General features: G+C 42.2%; 2 protein-coding genes across 47 annotated transcripts in view; one reads left to right on the top strand and one right to left on the bottom strand.

Annotated features, from left to right (window-relative positions):
- The window catches only part of EPB41L2 (erythrocyte membrane protein band 4.1 like 2), a 220,208-nt gene extending 214,523 nt beyond the window's left edge, over positions 1 to 5,685 (top strand). For all 46 annotated transcript variants that reach the window (XM_045499616.1, XM_045499612.1, XM_045499603.1 and 43 more), the window contains one exon: positions 4,436 to 5,685. The gene's annotated coding sequence lies outside the window, so the exon portion shown is untranslated. The remainder of the gene's footprint in view (positions 1 to 4,435) is intronic.
- Positions 5,686 to 12,675: 6,990 nt separating this feature from the next.
- Positions 12,676 to 20,360, bottom strand: part of SMLR1 (small leucine rich protein 1) — a 111,237-nt gene continuing 103,552 nt past the window's right edge. Inside the window, 1 exon segment of the mRNA XM_045500935.1 lies at positions 12,676 to 12,861. Within this exon segment, the coding sequence (XP_045356891.1) occupies positions 12,773 to 12,861 (89 nt within the window). The 3' untranslated portion in view covers positions 12,676 to 12,772.

Genomic DNA, 20,360 nt, shown 5'->3' with positions numbered 1-20,360 from the left:
ATCTTCAATTCACAATCCAAGCAGGACTTGTTTTCTCTAGGCATCCACCGTCCATCTGTATGCCGCAGGAGTGTTCTATGCCCATTTTCCATTTCATTCCACAGAATGTTAAAAAGACAGGAACTCGGCGGTTGAGATGTAAGACAGTAATTTTATTTTCTGTGTTTCATCAAGGACATCCTTAAGTGAAGCTGCCTGCTGCCTTACCTGCTTTGCTTCTATGTCACCGAGAGTGCGCGGTGGTAACAAACAGTGACTTTGGTACAGTTTGGTGGCACTGCTTTGACCTGTGTGTCATGATGCCAACAGGGGCACTCACCCTTGTGTCACTATCAGTGAAAATGTCCATTCCCCGGAAGTGGCAACTAATGGCTCAGTGTGATTATGAAACAGCTTTGACTTCATTACCCCCCGAAAACGCCTCTCCCTCAGGATCTGCAGACTTGGAGAACTGGTCGGTCTGCATCATAGTGGTGCTATAAACATGGTGAGCATTGGCTGTTCCCTGGGTTAACCGAATAGAACTTCTCCTACTTTTTTGGCTCTAGGACCCCTCTTAGAATGAAAATTCGGTTTAAAAATTAAAATCAAATATTCAAATTAAAGACCAAGGAAGACGGTTTAGCATCAGTAATAACTGAAATCCATAAACTATTGTATTTAAAGCTGAACGTTACACCTGGGTGCATGGACCACATTTTTATTTAGGAAAGAGTTGGATTATCTCTTACATAAATATTTTACTCATGTTTTCAAGATCTTCGGCTGTACTACTGCTCTATTGTAATTGAATCTTAATCCGAAGCTAAATGTTATGGTTTCTTGCATTATTTTAATTATTTTGGATAAAAACCACATTTTTGCGTGTTTATTGAGAGTCCCCTTCAGATGAGTGCTTTACCACTTACAGGCAGTATTTCTAGTGGTTTGGGTCAAATACTCTTTCACAAGTGCACATTTGCAGTTTACCGAATCTGTTTCTGGAATAGAGCACGCTCATGTTTGAAACCCCTGTGTGAGAGCCCCTGTCTCTGGAAACTCTGAGGTTGTGCTTTTCAGATGCAGCGATAAAACCCCTGTGCTTGAATTTGACTGATTTCCCCCTGTTCGTCAGGCACATTAAGATAAATTTGTTTGGAACCCTCTGTGAGGACTTAAGGTGGGATAGGCAACTGGTACATATCCTTGAAGCATTTGGATATAGAGTTAGATCTGTGATTAGATGAGGCAGCCACCTTGACCTGTTCCCACTCTGGCCCAAAGAGGGGGACAGAGGCTAGGGGAACTGCACTGTAGTAGTCAGTAACGCTCACTGACGTTGTATATAGTCTAGGGGTGGGAAACTAAAGCATGGAAACAGTGGTTTGGGCTTCTGTTTTTGTTTACTTGACCAAAACTCTAATACATAATGTATAATTCATATACTTCAATGCTTTGATCCAGTCCAAGCTCAAGGTGACCATTATGATATTGCCAAAAGGGGCAAAGATAGTAATTAATGCCAGCGATTAATGCCTGTCAATCTGTTGACAAAATAAGATATCCAGACTATTGTGAAAGAGAGAGAATTCAAGCTTTAAAAAAAAAAAAAAAAAAGAGTTCTTGTAGGAAGCCCTTGTATGAAGAACCAGGGCCTAGTTTTCAGTTTGATTGGGATGGGTAATAAATCATTTAGAGCTAAAATGTAGTCTGTTAAAAAGTCAACTATGAAGGTTTTTTTCCCTCTCTCACAGATACATGGCAGAAGAACATAAAAAAATTTAAATGTCTGATGCTTGTGTATCAGTGGCGTTGGTGGTTCCATCCTTTTCTCTTCTTTGTTCAAAAGCTTAGATGTTTACTACTTGCGGGAATCTATTTCCATATATGTTTAAGTACAGGAAGCAGTCAGAAAAAGATAGGTGGATGTGTCAATTATAAACTTCATACAATAAATCACTCCCTATTCACCCAGAACAGTGAGAAACTGGGATGTTCTGCAATACTGAATATCTCATTAGCTCAGAGTTCCATTTGATTTGCTGCTTCTTAAGGAATGGGGAAAAGAATGCATTTAACATTAAAATTACAATAAATGTAATTTTCTATCCTTCTGAAAACTGTTTGGAATTCTAAGAGCGTGTTGAGGTTGTCATTTGTAATACTTATTACCAGAAGAGGAAATTGGTTTGTTTTACTTTATAGTGGTTTGATTGCAAATAAATGAAAGTAAATGACATTTGAGTTTACATGAGTAACTATGTCTTTTTCTCTACATATATTTCAATAAACATTGAAGCTCTTTGAAATCAAGATCTCTCATTCCATTCCTATATACGCCTAGATTCCTGTTTACTTGTCTGCTAATGACTTTGAAACAAGCTTAATTTTAGCTTTCTTTTCGAAATTGAAATTTTTATATTTGGTGAAAACAGATTCAGTGGAGTAACATGACATGGAACGTAGAGGAAATGGAGAATTGGAGCTTAAACCTCGCTCTTTCTGTAGGTTTCCAGGCACTGGTGACATGAGAGGTTCATTTTCTATAACCTGAGCTGGGCGGAGCGGCAACTGGCTTCAAGAAGCAATGCATATTCACTAAGCAAGAAGGACAGAGCAACCAGCTCGCAAAGATCAAGGGCAGATAGTGTGACTGAAGGTCACAGATAACTCCCAGTTCCAATTTGATTGGTAGTTTTATCTATTCCCTCTCACCAGCCCTCAAGTTTCTGTTCATAATTACTAACCTAAAAAAGGATGACTTTGTGTTTTCTCCATTGATGTGCCCCTCTCCCCCGCCCAACCTGGAATCGAGCAAAGTCCTAATGAGTAATGAAATAGCCAAAAGCAGACAACAGGTGGGAGACAGTGAATTTGATTAATCCATCCTGTGTAATCAAGAGGCTAGAATAATACGTATGATAAATCTCAGTAATGGGGAGTTTTTCCATTAAAACAAGACAATTTTACCAAGACAAGGGGGTGTGCATTCTAACTGACTTTGAGGCCATATCTCTTGGAAAGGACCTTAATTACCACTCTCCACTGTCCTCTGTAATCACCTACCTTTTGCCAAAACTTCCAACCAAGCTGGAGTAGAAAGTGAAAAATTGCCTTCTCAAAACGCTTTTCACTCTTGGGGCTAATGCACCATCCTTATTTTTTGTCTATCTCCCTACCCACTCCTTTTTTAGTCCTCTCTTCTACCCCCCCCCCCCCCCCCCAACACCACCACCCCTTTGATTATGGGCTTCCCCGGGACTCGTCGCTAATTTTCCTTATATTTGCAAAGACTAGTTCACCTGCCAGTTTTACTTACCCTTTGTGCCAACCTGCAAATCCACATCCGTGGTCCTAAGACCTCACCTGAGCCTTATGCCTTTCATTCTCCCTCTGCTTTTGAGGTCCCAGACTCCAAACCTGATAGTGCTCTCTGGTACTATCTGGTCTGGTTCCCAGACACCACCCTCTGATTGTACTCCAGCGGGGGTACCTCCCAGTCCGCTCTGCACTTGGTTTCTGCGGCACTCACATCCCCATCAGCCAGCAGGCATACCTGGCCTTCCTGTCTCTCTCCTCCCCGCCTGTAGCCTGTCCCTCACACTGAAGCTTCAGCGAGGTTGTCAGAACCAAAATCAGGCCATCTTAAGCCTTCCTCGAAACCAGCCGCCGCCTCTCCTGGGCTTGTCCTGCCCTGCGTGGACCCGCCACTCACCCCCTGGCCTCTCTGACCTGTCTTCTGCCTCTTGCTCTCTACTCTGGATCATCACAGCACACTGAGAGCTGTTCGTTTGTCTGAACGCGCTTCCTGAATTCATCCTTTTTTTTTTTTTTTTTTTTTTTTTTTTGGTCAAATCAATTTTGTACTTGTCAGCCGGGTATTAAAAACTAGACCTAATATTTTTTACCTGACCTGCCATTACTTACTTTATTATTACTTATTCCCAGTAATGTCCATTTCCTCACTCTCCTGTTCCTCATTCATTCTCACGACCCCTTCTGCCCCCTTACTCTGCATACCCCCCTGAACACCATCTCATTTCCTGACCTCTTTCCCCATTCTGTTCTCCCACCTGAAGCACTGTTTCTGTTCATTCCAAAGAAGTCAGAATGGACTTTGTTTTTCCTCCTTCCTTGAATCTAGCTTTGAAGTCTACATGGGTTTCTCCTTTATGGATTTTTAATGTATGAATTACCTGTTTTATAATTAAGTCTTTTTGTGTGTGTTCTTAGTTGCCGGTTGTTTTCGGTGTGTAGTCAGTTCCCCACACAGTGTAAGGCCTCCTCAGGGTGGAGTAAGTCCTTAGTGCTGGTCTTCTGGAAAACATGCTGCGTATTGTAGAATTAGGTTGTAACTGTTGGTTACTTAATTTGGAATTGGATGGAATGTTACACTTTTTTTTTTCAAGTCTCTGTCTTTGGAATATTTAACCCTTGTCCCTTTTTTTCCTCCTAGAAATGCATTTTTTTAAACAACATTCAACTTTGTGAACCTGAAGAATTTTGACCATTCCAAGTCTTAATGCCACACCACTACTCCAGCGAATTTATACTACGACTGGTAACCATGACCAGGAGCCAGAAGAATTAAAATGCCAACGACCAAACCTTACCTTAACAGCTCTGGTCTATACTGTTCCCTCACATTTTAATACATTATTTTGTTTTATAACCACTTCTAAATATTCTTTTTTTTTTTCTTAATTAGGGAGTTTTGTTTTTGTTTTCCTGTTTGCTTTGTGTACAACTACCTGCTTTTTAATCGCTCATTTTGATCAAATGATAGTGAACAAAGCCAGCCCAAGCTGGTAAGGTGCCGTTCACTTGAACAGGTGCTGTTGTGCAGAAAGGAAACTCAGTGACTAATTTCAATAGCGGCTTTCCTATCTTCCAGATTCTTCCCATTGAATTCTCACAGGAAATATTTACAGATTTTCAGATGCAGTCAATATACTGTACGAGGAAATATTAATACAGATTAGAAGCATTTCTTACATCTTGAAAATTTTCTAATGTTTGAGAATTTCACTGGGGATATTTTTTATATTGAACCCTGTTGACTTTCCAGTCCTCTGACTTTGGGCCGGAAAAGTAAAAAGTCAGAGAATGTCCAGACTGGAGAATTACCAACAAATTCACTGACCACGCACTGTGTTGAGAGACCCTGTCGCACCACAGTGCCAATGCTTCTCAGACACGTGCTCTTTGGCAGCATTCCAGAAACAGGAGGGAGGAAGAAGAGAAAATGGTGGCTTCCCTTCTGCTAAAATATGCAGGCAGCTTAAAACCTTAGTGCTTTCTTTCTTAACATGTCAAAATTTCAGTACTTTCCATTATTTGAACACACTTGTGTAGAACGCTTGCTTTGTATTAAACCTCCTTGTCTACTTGTAAAACTGACCTTTTGTTACGGAGCAGGTATGTCTCTTTCAGACAGTTGGATGATTCACACGAGGTTGAGGACACCGGGGAGAGAAGCAGGGGCTGTGGTGGTTTTTTGATGGTTGTGAGGAAGCTAGACCATTTACCAGCACACACCAGAGACCTGATAGGGACCTATTAACTGTATTGAACGTTTTTTCCTTTGCTTTTGACCCTATGTATAGTTATGATGCCAGATTAGATTTATAGCAGCTTCAAGTTGTATTAAATGGTATTTTGCTTTCTGTAATACTGTTATAAAATAAAGTTTGTTTATTCTCTGAACTTGTCACTTCTCTTTGGGGAAAAAAAAACCATTTCAAAAAAATTTTTTTTAAATGTTTTTATTTATTTTTGAGAGAGAGAGAGAGAGAGAGAGAGAGCATTAGTGGGAAGAGGCTCAGAGGCTCCAGGCTCTGAGCTGTCAGCACAGAGCCCAACGTGGGGCTTGAACTCACAAACTGCAAGATCATGACCTGAGCCAAAGGTGGACGCTTAACCGACTGAGCCACCCAGGCACCCCAGTCACTTCTCTTTTTATAAGGGTTTAAAAAATAAACTGGAGTGTTATTTTCACTCAAAAGTCTACTATGTTATGAAATGTCGCTTTTGTCACTCAGATCTTTTATAATCTGCTGCCGCCGCCAGCATCACTGATTTGAAATGAATAAAGCAGCATCAAAAGATTGGAAATCCGTTGTTTAGAGTGCCAGATCCCTCCTGCCTGCTTACACGATCCACCCTAGCTTTTACAGATTCTCCAAGGGATAATTTTGCTTCTTTTCTTTGTGTATTTGTTTTTAGAAAATATTTTAGGGGCGCCTGGGTGGCGCAGTCGGTTAAGCGTCCGACTTCAGCCAGGTCACGATCTCGTGATCTGTGAGTTCGAGCCCCACGTCGGGCTCTGGGCTGATGGCTCAGAGCCTGGAGCCTGTTTCCGATTCTGTGTCTCCCTCTCTCTCTGCCCCTCCCCCGTTCATGCTCTGTCTCTCTCTGTCCCAAAAATAAATAAACATTGAAAAAAAAAAATTTTAGCTGTACCATCGGACTCCTCCTCGTGGTTTTTCCTCCTGTCCAGTGGGCTTTAGTGTCTCAGGCGGGATATGGGTTTTGCCAAGGGGCTGTGTCTGTGTTAAATCGGGGTGGCTCATTGTGAAACTTTTGCCAAGACACATCAAATGCTGAGTTTTCTTCTAAACACTGAAGACATTCTACAGCAAATGGCCAACAGGGTACATGCTGTTTTAAAATATTATGTAGAATTTCTCTCTCTAGTCATTTGAAGCGAGCGTGTTAAATACAATTTGCATAACCGTCTTCTTTGGGATCTGTTCCCACTGAATTCCCTCTCACCTTGTGAAAGGTCTTTCTCACCTCTGCAGAATTATTACAGAAACAGCTCTTCTCTAGAGAAGCCGATCTCAGCAAGCCAAGCCTCCGAGACCTTATGGAACCAAATGTGGTTTTGTGAAAATATTTCGCATCAGAAAGCTTGCATATATAATGTTCATATTCAAAGCAGAGGTTGGATTTACCAGAGTTTGAGAACCATATCTGTCCATACTTCCAGTGATAATTGCACAGATAGGAAGTGTCTACGGCAGCTCCAGTGAATAAGATACGCAGTGTTTGAGTCAAGGCTTAGTTTTATTCAGCTGAGATTGGAGGGACAGGGTTTGGGGTCCCAGAGAGACTTCTAGAGCATCTGTGGGGCTTAACCCAAAAAGTAGCTGGGAACAGTGTTGATAAGTAATGCCATGTGTAGTTGCAATGGCAAGGCTGTTGTTCTTAATATTTTGCATTAATATTAGAAAATACTTCCCAGGATATTATAATTTTGTTCATAAACTGAATTTTCAAAACCCCAGATAGAAAGAATGTTAGAATGATAGAATAAGAAAGCAGGTCAGCAAGGTTCACTGAGGTGAAACGTCCAGGTGCTAATTATTTATCTTCAAACCAATATAATTTTAGAATAGTAAGTATTCTTTTTAGTTGTGTGGGTTTTTTTTTTATTGGTACCATTTTACATAAGTCTTATAGCAATCCTGTGTGCAGCAAACAGCAGTGCATTTTCCAGAGGCCACAGCTGGATAGAAAATAAGGTTATATTTTAGATGTGTAGAGTCGATAGATGTTTGGTATTTCACTACCAAGAGTAGCTCCTATTTTCCTTTAAGAGATGTTGTACTCACTGCATAGACCACAGTTCATGGAATAACTAACACCAGGGCTCTGGCAATGAAACCAACTGTAGCCATAACTACTGCCCGCATGGACTTCATTAAACGTTTCCACTTATTTATGAACACAATTATTTGATATCTGAAAACCTAATTGAGCATTTATAGGTAGGAAGAGTGAGTTGTGGTTTAGATGAAACCAGATTGCCCATGAGTGGATAATTGCTAAAGGCAGGTGTTGGTAAGTAAGGGTTTATAATATCATTCTGTTAAAAGGCGGGAAAAAAAATACCCTAAAGCCCCATAATGTTTTTAAAAAGTTCTCTCTTCATGTATTGTTAGAGAAGAATGCATTGTTCTTCATTGTATGGTGTCCTGGTAAGTTTCCACCTGTCTTCCACATTTGCAGGAGAGACTAGGACATGTGAACGTTACGGCTGAGACAGTAACGGAATATTCCTTGGTTAATTTTACAGATGTCAAAATGGACTTGGACGGATCCTTGCATGCACCCGTTCATGTTCTTGCTGGGATTAGGCTATTGTGTGGCATTGGCTCGAGAAGAGTACAGGCCAGCTGGCAAATCCTAGGTGCCACACTCCTGACCCTTGGCCATGGGGTCAAACACAACGACCCTGTATATAGTTATGGTGCCATATTAGATTTATAGCAGGTTATATAAAATGATACTTTGCTTCTAACACCAAGGCCTCAGAATCCTGCAGATAGACCTTTGAATCCCCTACTCAGTAACAACCTTGTGACTTTAATGAAGGTACTTAAGTGTCTCCGAAGTGAAGGTACTAATAGGTCTCAGAGCAGGAATAGTCTGATGGTTAGATGAAATCAAAATGTATACAATGCCTCATAGAGCTCCTAGATCAATACTGCCCTCAAAACATGGCAGTCATTGTGAATAATGAGTACCACGAGGTAATCCACTACTGGCAAATTTATGGAAGATCATGCCAACCTGAGCTGTGTCCTGAGGGCTTTTCCTAGAATTCTGTTTTATCATAGGGTTGACAAGTCTCTTGAGAAGGCTTTGGCTTTGAAGATATGGAGACCTCACCTCCTGAGAGCCCCACAATGTCAAGGATCTCTTATGGTCTACTCATTGTCTACCATGTGGAGGCAGCTAGGGTTGCTGGGGTAAGAGGCAGCACAGATCCTTGAACACTCTGGCGGCAGGCTTCCTAACCACAGACCCCTGGACAGATTTCAAGGGGCTGAATTGCCCCCCAAATATATGCAAAATTGTGAGTAGATGCATGTTTCTTGGGAATAAATTCCTGGCTTTCATCAAATTCTCAAAAGGCTTCTTTATTATCTAAATAAAAGTTTGGAACCTCTGCTCTTAATAATCTGAGTTTGGGAATGTGGATTTAAATCATTTAAAAAAAAAAAAACAACAGTGGAAAGAATATTTTAAATTCCCAGTCTGTTTGGTGTTAATTATCAATAAAGTACTTTGAATGCATGTTTTCTGTTATGTTCCTTTTTCACTCATTTGCCAGGGCAAATACCATTGTGTAAATTCTGATAAACTCAGACGTCTCTTCCAGTGAGCACACTAATTATAAAGTCAGCAAAAATCTCAAAAGAATTTGCTCTAAAAATCCTGTTTCTAAAGTCAGAAAATTAGGGGCGCCTGGGTGGCGCAGTCGGTTAGGCGTCCGACTTCAGCCAGGTCACGATCTCGCGGTCCGTGAGTTCGAGCCCCGCGTCGGGCTCTGGGCTGATGGCTCAGAGCCTGGAGCCTGTTTCCGATTCTGTGTCTCCCTCTCTCTCCGCCCCTCCCCCGTTCATGCTCTGTCTCTCTCTGTCCCAAAAATAAATAAACGTTGAAAAAAAAAATTTAAAAAAATAAAGTCAGAAAATTAATTTCCAAAATGTGTTTTAACAGTTACAAATTCTGGGAGCGCCTGGGTGGCTCATTTGGTTAAGGATCCAACTCTTGATCTCGGCTCAGTTATGATCTCACAGTTTGTGAGTTCAAGCCCCACATCAGGCTCTGCGCTGGCAGCACAGAACCTGCTTGGGATTTTTTTTCTCTCTCTCTCTCTCTCTTTCTCTCTGCCTGCCACCCCCCTCAAAATAAACTTAAAAAAAAAATAGTGATGATTTCTGATTTCGGAGACACAGTGTTGCCAAAGAACTTAAGATTTTCAAGGAAGAGTTATTTTTGGTGTATGGGTGTGTGTGTTCTTGATTTTCTAATTGCTGCTAAGTAAGTCTGGAAAATAGTAGAGGCTGTTACCTGGTCAGATAAATTATAAGTTTGCTTTTCAAAGGTTGCAAATAACATTTCAGGGAATGTAGTATGTGTCCTTCCTTGCCCAATTTTCTGTTTTATCAGTTTGTAAAGGTTCGGGATGGGGAGGAATACTCATGGATTTCAGTTTCCCTGCACTGTTAGAGAGGTAGAAAAGTAGCATTCACAGCTTTATTTAAAAAAAAAAAATTATTTGGTTAATTTTCATTGAATGACAACAGAGTATTATTTTATTGAAGGTCTTATGTTGAGAAAATCACTGGAAATTCTTTCAGGTACTGGAACATTAGAAATAAGAGTAGGAGCCATTGAGAAAGCACTTGGGGCCCCTCGTGAGAGGCTTTGGAGCACCGGAGGGGACAGAATATAGGATAATTTAAGGAGAAAGCAGCCTGGTCTAGGTGGCAGGAGCCATGCATAGGAGCCACAGGAGTCCAAACCAGAATAAGACCTTAAACTCTGGACTCTGTCTAGAGAGCAAGGGCATGACCATAGCTGGCCGTGTTCCATGCAGGATTTCACAAATTGAGTAGCAGTGCCTTCGAGCAGATTATAGGAAACCCTGGGACTTGGTCTTTCCATGAGAAAACTATAACATGTTTATCTTTCTCATTACATATAAAAAACATGAAGCTATTCAGGATTTCATTGGAAATTGCTCTCAACAGCAACAAAAGAAATGGGTTTTGCTTTAAACTATCTGGTTATGCCGATCGCTGAAAACATGTACGTTTGGAGCTCCTCTGTTACTGCAGGAGCTGGAATGATTTTCCCTGGGAAGGCAGAGGTGGTGGACTGTGACATCCGCCAGAACCAAAAACCAGCCTTCCCTCTGTTTCCAGAAGAGGATGGAGCCACCCTCGGTGGCCGAACCACAGATTTGGCTGGCAGCTGGGAATACGCTACATCCCTTCACGCCTTCTGTTCAAGAAAGCATTTTTACATAATCTGATTTCCATCAGGGGCTAAAAAGAGATCCCTCCCAGAACGGATAGAATATTATTATTCCTTCCATATGGCACAAACACTGTTATTTTAAATTACCACAGTCTGAAAGCCGCAGCAGACAGCTCCATTGTAATCAAATGCAATAAAACACAGAAATGAGTGTCTTCCAACACTTGAGTTTCACATTATACAAGAAGTGCAAATGGAGGCTAATGACTTTGGACGCGTGTGAGGAATTTGGAGCAGGGAGGGGTGGGGAGCTAGGAAAACCAGACCAGTCGTGTATTGTTGCTTTCGGTCATTCACACAATCTGCTGTAAGATTGCATGTCGCCACACAAGCCGGTGCATTTCTTCCAGGTGGCCAAACTCATTACGTCTTATAAAGTGAATCACCCTAATAGCCTGTTAGATTCACATGCAATGATTGGAATAGAACCGGACCCACACTTAGGACACGGGAAGCATCTTTTGTTGATGTTAACCAGAAAACTGCAGAGAGCACAACAGTAATCACAATCTATTTTAACCACCACTTTGTTTTTAGTTATCTGCATTGGCTCGTTGGGGCTCCCCCTGAAAAAAGAACTCTGCTAGTGAAATGTTGACTTCTTTCTGTATTTAGAAATAGTTCCTTGATGTTTTGGTTTTAAAGGCAAATACTTGAGTTATTCTCCGTCTGAGCTACATGAAGGTTCTGTTCTTCCCGTTTCCCAACAGCACGTTGCCAGTATTTCCAAGTCATTTTTTGCTGAAATCTGCATTCATGGGTGATCCATACCAAGTGTGGAGAGACTCTGCTTATTTTGTGGGTTGTGACAAGGATGATGTGATTTGTGAAGGCAGCTGGGAAAGGGAGAGAAGCAAACTCGGGGCCGGAAATGCTGTCTGAAAGAACACCATTTAAGAGTTGTCGCGTGGGGGCGCCTGGGTGGCGCAGTCGGTTAAGCGTCCGACTTCAGCCAGGTCACTATCTCGCGGTCCGTGAGTTCGAGCCCCGCGTCAGGCTCTGGGCTGATGGCTCAGAGCCTGGAGCCTGTTTCCGATTCTGTGTCTCCCTCTCTCTCTGCCCCTCCCCCGTTCATGCTCTGTCTCTCTGTGTCCCAAAAATAAATAAACGTTGAAAAAAAAAATTAAAAAAAAAAAAAGAGTTGTCGCGTGGTCTAAATGGAGGAAGTGGGAGTACTCTCACAGAGGGAATCCACAGAGCTCTCAGGGCACTCATCTTTTGCTATCCATTTGCTGTCTACCAGAATTTCTTCATCTGTAAAGTCAGAATAATGTGTGTTTCTATGGGATTATGTAATAAGGATACTTCAGAATTTTATTTCAAAGTGTGTTTGGCTGGCTCAGTCAGTAGAGAAGTGACTCTTGATCTTGGGGTTGTAAGTTCGAGCCCCACATTGAGCGTAGATTACTTACGTAAAATATTTTACAAAAGAATTTTATTTTAAAACTAGTGCCCATCACGGGGGCCTGGGTGGTTCAGTTGGTTAAGAGCCTGACTTCAGCTCAGGTCATGATCTCGCGGTCCGTGAGTTCGAGCCCCGTGTCGGGCTCTGTGCTGACAGCTCAGAGCCTGGAGCCTGTTTCAGATTGTGTCTCCCTCTCTCTCTGCCCCTCCCCTGTTCATGCTCTCTCTCTGTCTCAAAAATAAATAAAAATATTTTAAAAAATGAAAAAGAGTGCCCATCAGAGTGGACCTAGTCCTATAAAAGGTAAAAAATTGCAGTGTCCAGTCGACATCCAAGCAAATCATATTCTTTGTACTCTCCGATGAACTGCTATTGACTGAGTCTCGTGGATGTCCCCCTGGATAATAGCTGCCACTTTTCCATGTGGTTAAGAACAAGCCTCTTAGTATTCTTTCTATTTTTGCTGTTGTTCGAGTTTATTAACTTACTTTATTAGCTAAGCCGCTGACCAGTAGAAATTCACTGTGTTTTAGCCATTGACCGGTCCCCAAGTCACCTTCGTTTCATTCTCTGGTACTGGGAAGAGCCAGCCCTGCGTTTGTATTGGTGATGACTGGTGGTCTGGGACAATTCTTCATTCACTGGAAGGAAAACTATCAGTTAGTACTTTGGAGACAGCCCCAGTGCCTGCCATTGGGCACGTACAACTCATAAGTGGTTGTTGGCCAGCATTTCTGCCAGGTCCCCAAGGCCAGGTCCCCACAGCAAGGCCTGTTGCAGGAGTTCCCCTTACCTTCCCAACCACTTCCAGAAGAAATGTAGATGTTTATTTTGCAAAAATGGTCCCGGTTGTGGTGGACAAATTACCACTGTAAAAATCGTTACATGCTAAGTATTGTTAATATTTAGCAGATTAAGTGTTGATTAAATTTCTTACGACTCCCTCATTCAATAGGCATTTATTCAGCATGTCTGTAGGCCAGGGGCTGGGGATGTGGAAATGAGTAAGATAAGGAGTTTCTATCCCTGCTCCTCCTCCCACCCCCAAAATAATGTGTTTGCACATTTATAATCTTTAGATATGTCAGATTAGTCTTCTCTCCTTTACCTTTTGTCATCCTTTAGTGAAAACTGACGGTTTCAACTTTTACCACCTGCATACCCCTTAACCCCTAAAAATATAACTTCCGTTAAAGCTACTCTACTGAACTATGAAAAATCATCCATGAGGGGCACCTGGGTGGCTCCGTCCGTTAAGCGTCTGACTTCAGCTCAGGTCAGGACCTCACGGTTCGTGGGTTCGAGCCCCGCATCAGGCTCTGTGCTGACAGCCCAGAGCCTGGAGCCTGCTTCAGATCCTGTGTTTCCCTCTCTCTCTGCTCCTCCCCTGCTCATGCTCTCTCTCTCTCCCTCTCTCTCTCTTTCTCTCTCTCTCAAAAATAAGAAAAAATTTTAAAAACATACACACACACACACAACTCAGCACTGATATCCTAATTACTAGATCTAGTGGCATTTTTCAATCCCCAGCTACCTTCTCTGTAGCATTTGACACAAGCCCTCCCGTGCTCTAGTTATTTTCCTCCCTTTGGCTTTTATCATGTACCATCTCTTCTGTGTCCTCTTCTCTGCTCCCGTAGCTTCAACTATTACCTCCCTGGCAATAACAAATTGGATCTGTAGCTCTGAGATTTCTCTTGAGATCCCAACAAGCATCACTTGGGACCTTCCTGGTACATTAAAAAAATATATCTCTTTTCCTGACCACCACAACTGAGCCTGCTTTTGCTCTTAAAAGTTTTATTTTCAGAATTATAATAAATCAGATCATCCAAAGCCAGAGACCAGGGGCTTGTAATCTTATGGGAGAGAGTGCATGTTTATAGACTTGAGCCTGGAAATGTTCCCTTTGGCTCCCATAGCCAATCCACGCAATTTAGCCCTCGCTGGGCACTTTGTACGCCCTGTAGCCCAGGACACAGGCACTCTCCCTGAGCCGGGTTCTTCTAGGTCTCCGCGACTCCTTGCTGTCATAGCCGAGGGGCATTACATGTACACCAGGCAGAGACAGGCTGCATGAGCCTCAATATTTAATAGCTACTATTTGCTGAGTACTTGTTACGTGTCAGTGTGTGAAGCCCTTTGCGTGTCTTATCGTGTTTAACTCTTGATGGCATTATATAGTAGTCACCCTTGGGAGTCTGACTTTACAGATGAGCAAACTGAGGCAGGGAGACATCAAGAGGAAGCCACTTGCCTAAGATGCCAGAAAAGAATAGACTCAGGATTCCATCCCAGGAAGTCTGATTCCAGAGCCCACATTCTCAACTACTTGGTTACACGGCCTCTCCACTAGATTATTGCTTGTTCTAAGATGTTGCTTGAGATGGCCCATGGTTTAGATAATAAACTCACTGGAATGTCAGTAATTTCTTCCTTTTTACTTTATTTAATTTTATTTTTAATTTAATTTCATTTTAGAGAGGATGCACGAGTGAGGGGTAGAGGTAGAGAGAGAGAGAGAGAGAGAGAGAGAGAGAATCCCAAGTATGCTCCACACTCAGTGTAGAGGCTGACGCGGGGTTCGATCCCAAGACCCTGGGATCATGACTTGAGCCAAAATCAAGAGTCAGATGCTCAACTGACTGAGCCACCTGTGCACCTCTCTTCCTTTTTATTTGACTATTATTTTTTAATGTTTATTTATTTACCTCGAGGTGGGGGAGGGAGGACTGAGAGAGACAGAGAGAGAGAGAGAATCCCAATCAGGCCCTGCGTGCAGAGTGCAGAGCCCGATTCAGGGCTCGATCTCGTGAACTGTGAGATCATAACCTGAGTCCAAATCAAGAGTCAGACGCCCTTTCCTTCTTATTTCTAATTATCGAAGACTGTGCACAAGTGCTTTGAATGAGGAGCCCGGATACAAATTGTAGAACTGAAAATGCGTGACCTGAGTACCTGCAGGAGTGGAGAACTAGAATAGAGAGACCAAGAGGAAGCTCATCAATCCGCAAGGAGTTATCTCTCCAGTACATAGTGTGTGGTGCAAGACACAACCCAGAGAGCAAGAACAATAATTTACGCTTCTAAAAGAGCTTGCAACCTGGTCATTGTTGTACTTAATTGGTCTGTTAAGGAAAGTGCAGAGAGATGCTAGATAGGTGAGATTGGCAGGCGGGTGTTTTGTTAATTGCGGAAATTCTGCAGGCCACGGAAGTTTTCCCTATTGGGCCACAGGTAAAGAAATGCAACCTCCCTACCTCAGCGTTAAGTCTTTATGCTGAGGAATCACCATCATAAAGAATTATTCCTGGGGGAGCATCTGATTTCGGCTCAGGGCCTGATCTCACAGCTTGTGGGTTTGAGACCCATTTGGGGTTCTGTGCTGACAGCTCAGAGCCTGAAGCCTGCTTTAGATTCTGTGTCTCCCTCTCTCTCTGCCCCTCCCCTGCTTGCACTCTGCCTCTCTCTCTCTCTCTCTCTCTCTCAAAAATAAATAAACATTAAAAAAAAAAAAGAAGAATCACTCCTGTTATATAAAGAGATCAAATCCTCTCAAAGCTTTTATAAAATTCTTGCCACGTTTAAAATTCTTCCACAGTTGCTCTCCATATTGGTAGTAAGTTTATTTGCCTGGTCCAAAAGGTTTCATCCATTCAACAGATATCTATTGAACATGTCATCTGTGTTCAACACTCCAGGAATTGTGTGTTGGCTGAGAAGGCTAGCGCTGGAGTTGGCCAGCCAGCGTTCAATTCCTGTCTCTACCACTTTCTAGGTGAGTGATTTGGGCTATTTACTTAATTATTATAAGGTAATCTTAATAATAGCTATCATAATGACATGAACACTGCTTCTTGGAATTTATAAGCTAGCAGGGGTAATAATGACTAACAGTTTTGAGAACAGGCATTATTAAGAGACTTGTACGTATGACCTCACTTAATCCCCACACCAATCTTATAGCTCCTTCCTGCTATTATTCTACTTATTTATTTCATTTTTTGAGAGAGAGAGAGAGAGAGAGAGCATGCCAGGGTGGGCGAGAGGGGCAGAGGGGGAGAGAGAGAGAGAGAGAGAGAGAGAGAGAGAGAGAGAGAGAGAGAGAATCTTAAGCAGGTTCCACAGTCAGCATGGAGTCTGATGTGGGGCTCAGTCCCACAATTCTGGGATCATGACCTGAGCCAAAATCAAGAGTCAGACCCTCAATTGAGTGAGCCACCCAGCCACCCCTCCTGCTATTATTCAATTTTACAGATGAAAAACTGAAGCTTCAGAAGATTGGGTGGCCATTGTTACAGATCTGGAATTTGAACCCCATTTGGTTTGACCCCATAGTCCGAGCTCTTAACAATTTTACCCTACTAATGCTTAAATTATTCTGATTTTTCCAAATACTTATCTTTTTCCCTTTTGATTGCTGACTACTAAAACATATATATGAAGTTCAGTGAATGAGGTCTAGCCACCTGCACATTTGCAATACTTGAGTTGTCTCAGAATGTAAGTTGCTGAAGGCCAGAATGTGATCACTTACCCGACCTTATTTTGGATCTAACTCCATATGAAAACTTTCGGGCATTCAATAGACACTTTTAAAAAAAATAATGATTATTTTTGGCAATGTTGGCTACTTAGAGAGCATTTTGTTCTTGATCAGAGTGATGGTATTTTGAGGGGAAATAACAGCACTGAAGTAGAGGTTTAGGAATCTGGGGACTTGGGGAGATAAGATAATCAAAACTTCTACTCTAGAAGGAATGAAATGTTCATAGTAATGGCTGATGAAGGGTTTGGCAGATGGCAAGTTCAAGATTCAGACCTCCACCTCAAGAGCTGCTCCTCAAGGCAACTGACAGAGATTGAAGAGTGCAGGATGCTAGAGAATTTTCTTTCTTCCTTTGTGAGAAAATTGATGTGCTCTACATACTAATTAAATTTATATGCGCCATTACTTCCTAAGGCTTCAAGTGTAGGGATTAATGTTGAGTGATTACAGTACCTGCACAAGCTTTCTATCACATCTGAAAATGTCTCTCTTGTCTGATGGACTAGGATGTATGGGGCAGGCAAGCTGATTTTCTGTTTCAGAATGCAGGACTCTGGGGTTCTGTGAACACACTAGTTAATCTGTCAATGTCTCTTTCTTTACAGGAACAAAATAGGAATGATTACACTTGCCATAACCCCGGATGGAAGATTAATGACATGACATTTGACCATCTGGTTACAGTTTTTAAGTGGGAACTGCTAAATAGAGATATAAACTGGTGATGTTTTATTTGGGGCCACGTGAGCTCAATTGCCCTCAAACTATAGAAGAGATATTACACTTAGGAAAACAGCTCCATTTTTAAAAGGCTACATGTTCTTGAAGTTTTTTTTTTTTAAGGAAATTTTGGAAGATCAGGGGAATAGATCTGCATAAAAATGAAAATATGCTTACACTGGACAACATAATCAGGAATTATTCCAAAAAAGGATGCACAGTTCCCGTTTGGGAGAAGAGGGAAAGATAAGCAAGTCATGGTTTGAATAGAAAATTCTCTAGACAGTGATGTGGTGCAGGCTGCCCCTCAGCTGCCCTCCTGGCCAGGTACCTACCCCTGGATAGGTACCCCTGGCCAGGTACCTATAAGGGATGGTGCCCAAGGCCCCCCCTCTCCTCACCCCACTGCACTTGCAACCCAGTCTCAACTGAATGAAAACTGACAACAGGGGGCCTTCTTTGGCCCCATCAGCCGGGCAATCCTCCCTTGGTGTCCTGCAGATGGTTCCTTGGAAGGCCACCAGTGTCAGAGTGCTAACAGTCCTTAGTATTCTTTCCAACAATAAGCCTCAAATGGGACCCCTACTGCATTAAGTGATTGATGCAGAGAGTTTTGCTGGCTCCTTCCACATCTTCACTCACCCTTCCTGGGCTCTTCACCAGTAGCCTGGAAGCTCCAAGGCACACTTCAGTGAGAGCCAACAAAAGGGGACAATGGAGAAGAACCACTGAAAATGAGACTCATTACATCGCTGTGGGTGCCCCTGAGCTGTTCAGAAGATTCTGCTTCTGGTGGGAATGCTGTGTTCTAACTTTGGGGTAAGATTTAGGGAGAAGGGCAGGTCATTCTTAAGGCCATTGGCCAGACATCTAATGAGGCCAGAGCCAGAAAAATAGAGATTTGCAATGTCTCTCCTTCAACTTCTACCAATTTTGCGGGATGATTTTTGTGGTTTTCTAGACCTGGGATTGTTCTCTTAGTTCTAAAATCTCAGAGTAAAAATCTGTGTCAGTAGCTAGGACAATCCCTGGTATATGGTAGATTCTCAAATATGTGCTGAATGAATGAATGAGAACTCTTCCTACCCAGAAGTATGGGGCAAGTTTGGAGTGCACATCAAAGTTGGTGAAAGACCTCTACCAAGGGGGCATTGGCCTTCATTGTGTAGGGCTAACCTTCTTGCTTTCCTTTGGTTTAAATGCCGTGTTGCAAAAATCAGAGGCTTTGATCTCTAGATAACTTACATGGACAGGGAGGTGTCAAAGAAGGAAGGGTGTCATTGTGCAATGATCGTAGCCCACACGTTGAACATGTCCTTGGGGCCGGGCATGCGTGTAGGACATTGCCGACATTTTGTCCTGCCTCAGCCCCCTGTGATGCCAGGCCACACTTTCGAGGGCAGGCTGCTTTTTCCAGGGCCTTCTGAAGGAATGTGATTGATATGTCTATACCTCATAATTCTCTACATTATCTAAATATCTAGGCAAAATACTGTAGACCCATTTAATTTTAATTTTTGCAGATTATAGATATTTTCCCCCAAATGTCACCCAGGGATAAATAAAGCTATAAAACCAAGATTCATCCTTTGTTGAGGAATCTGTCCCAAACACCAGGTGTCCTGCTGAACGATCTGACCTAAAATAACTGATAAGTAGAGGCCAGAAAGAGACTTGAGAATCCATGAGCCTATTTTGGTGTGTTGTTTGCGTCATTTAATGCTTGATACACTTTTGAGATACTAAACATTTTATCTACCTGAAAAGGCAGGCAGAGATGAAACTTGAGAATGACATAAACGATTCAAGTCTCCGGCTGTGACATCAGCATCCTGTTACTTCTCCATAGGGTGCTCAGTGTCACCGGGAGCCTGTGGCATGCATGTGCATGACAGGCGGCCATTGCAACACCTTTAAAAGACTTTCAAAATGGACGTGTTTGTAGTGGCTGCACATTAGACCAGTTTGGAAGACTAAAACTCCTGTAGTTAGGATCCTGGGGGGTTCTAATTTTCTCTTCCTTTTTCAGAGGCTCTTTTCCAGGGTCCACTGTTAATGAATGGCTAAGTGGCAGAACATCCAGTAGACTGGTCTTGAGGCAGTGGGGATAAACTAACTTAATAAAGAAGAGGACTCATGAGGATCTCCACACGAATGCTGGAGGGCAAGACAGCATACAGCTGGGTCATTCAACAAGAGAGCTGGTCATAAAAATGAGACCAAAAAATGAAAGGCGAGGGTATGTTTGAGTATGTTAGGATCAGAAATTTGTGATTTTCTAATGAGCTCCCTGCCCTCTAGGATTTCTTGGTGTTCTAAACCTCACCTTAGAAATATCCCCAATTGTACTTCTACTTGATTTTAGGCCTAGGTGATGGCATTCTTCATTCAAGATTCTAAACATCTGTTTTCAGAATGGAATCCATGAAGGCATTGCTGGGATGTGGCCAATTTCAGTGGAGAAGGAACAATTTTCAAATTTGTTTTAAATAGTGCTTTAATATGACACTATCTCACAATTTATTTTATTTAAAAATTTTTTATTTTATTTTATTTTATTTTTTGTGTGAGAGAGAGAAAGAGAGAGAGAGGGAGGAGCAGAGAGAGGGGAAAACACAGAATCCGAAGCAGGCTCCAGCCTCCGAACTGTCAGCATAGAGCCCGACGTGGGATTTGAACCCATGAAACATGAGATGATGACCTGAGCTGAAGTCGGACGCTCAACCGACTGAGCCACCCAGATGCCCCTGACACCATCCAACATTTTAAATATTACTGGTTTTTGTTGCTATTGCTAAAATAACTATTAACCTTTGTGATATTAATCTAGCGTTTCCTGGGCACATTATTAACAGTCTATGAAGTCAAAGT

Source organism: Leopardus geoffroyi, chromosome B2 (assembly GCF_018350155.1).
Source record: "Leopardus geoffroyi isolate Oge1 chromosome B2, O.geoffroyi_Oge1_pat1.0, whole genome shotgun sequence".
Taxonomy (NCBI): Eukaryota; Metazoa; Chordata; class Mammalia; order Carnivora; family Felidae; genus Leopardus; species Leopardus geoffroyi.
Note: the sequence above shows the minus strand (reverse complement) of the source record. Positions and strands in the feature narration are given on the sequence as shown.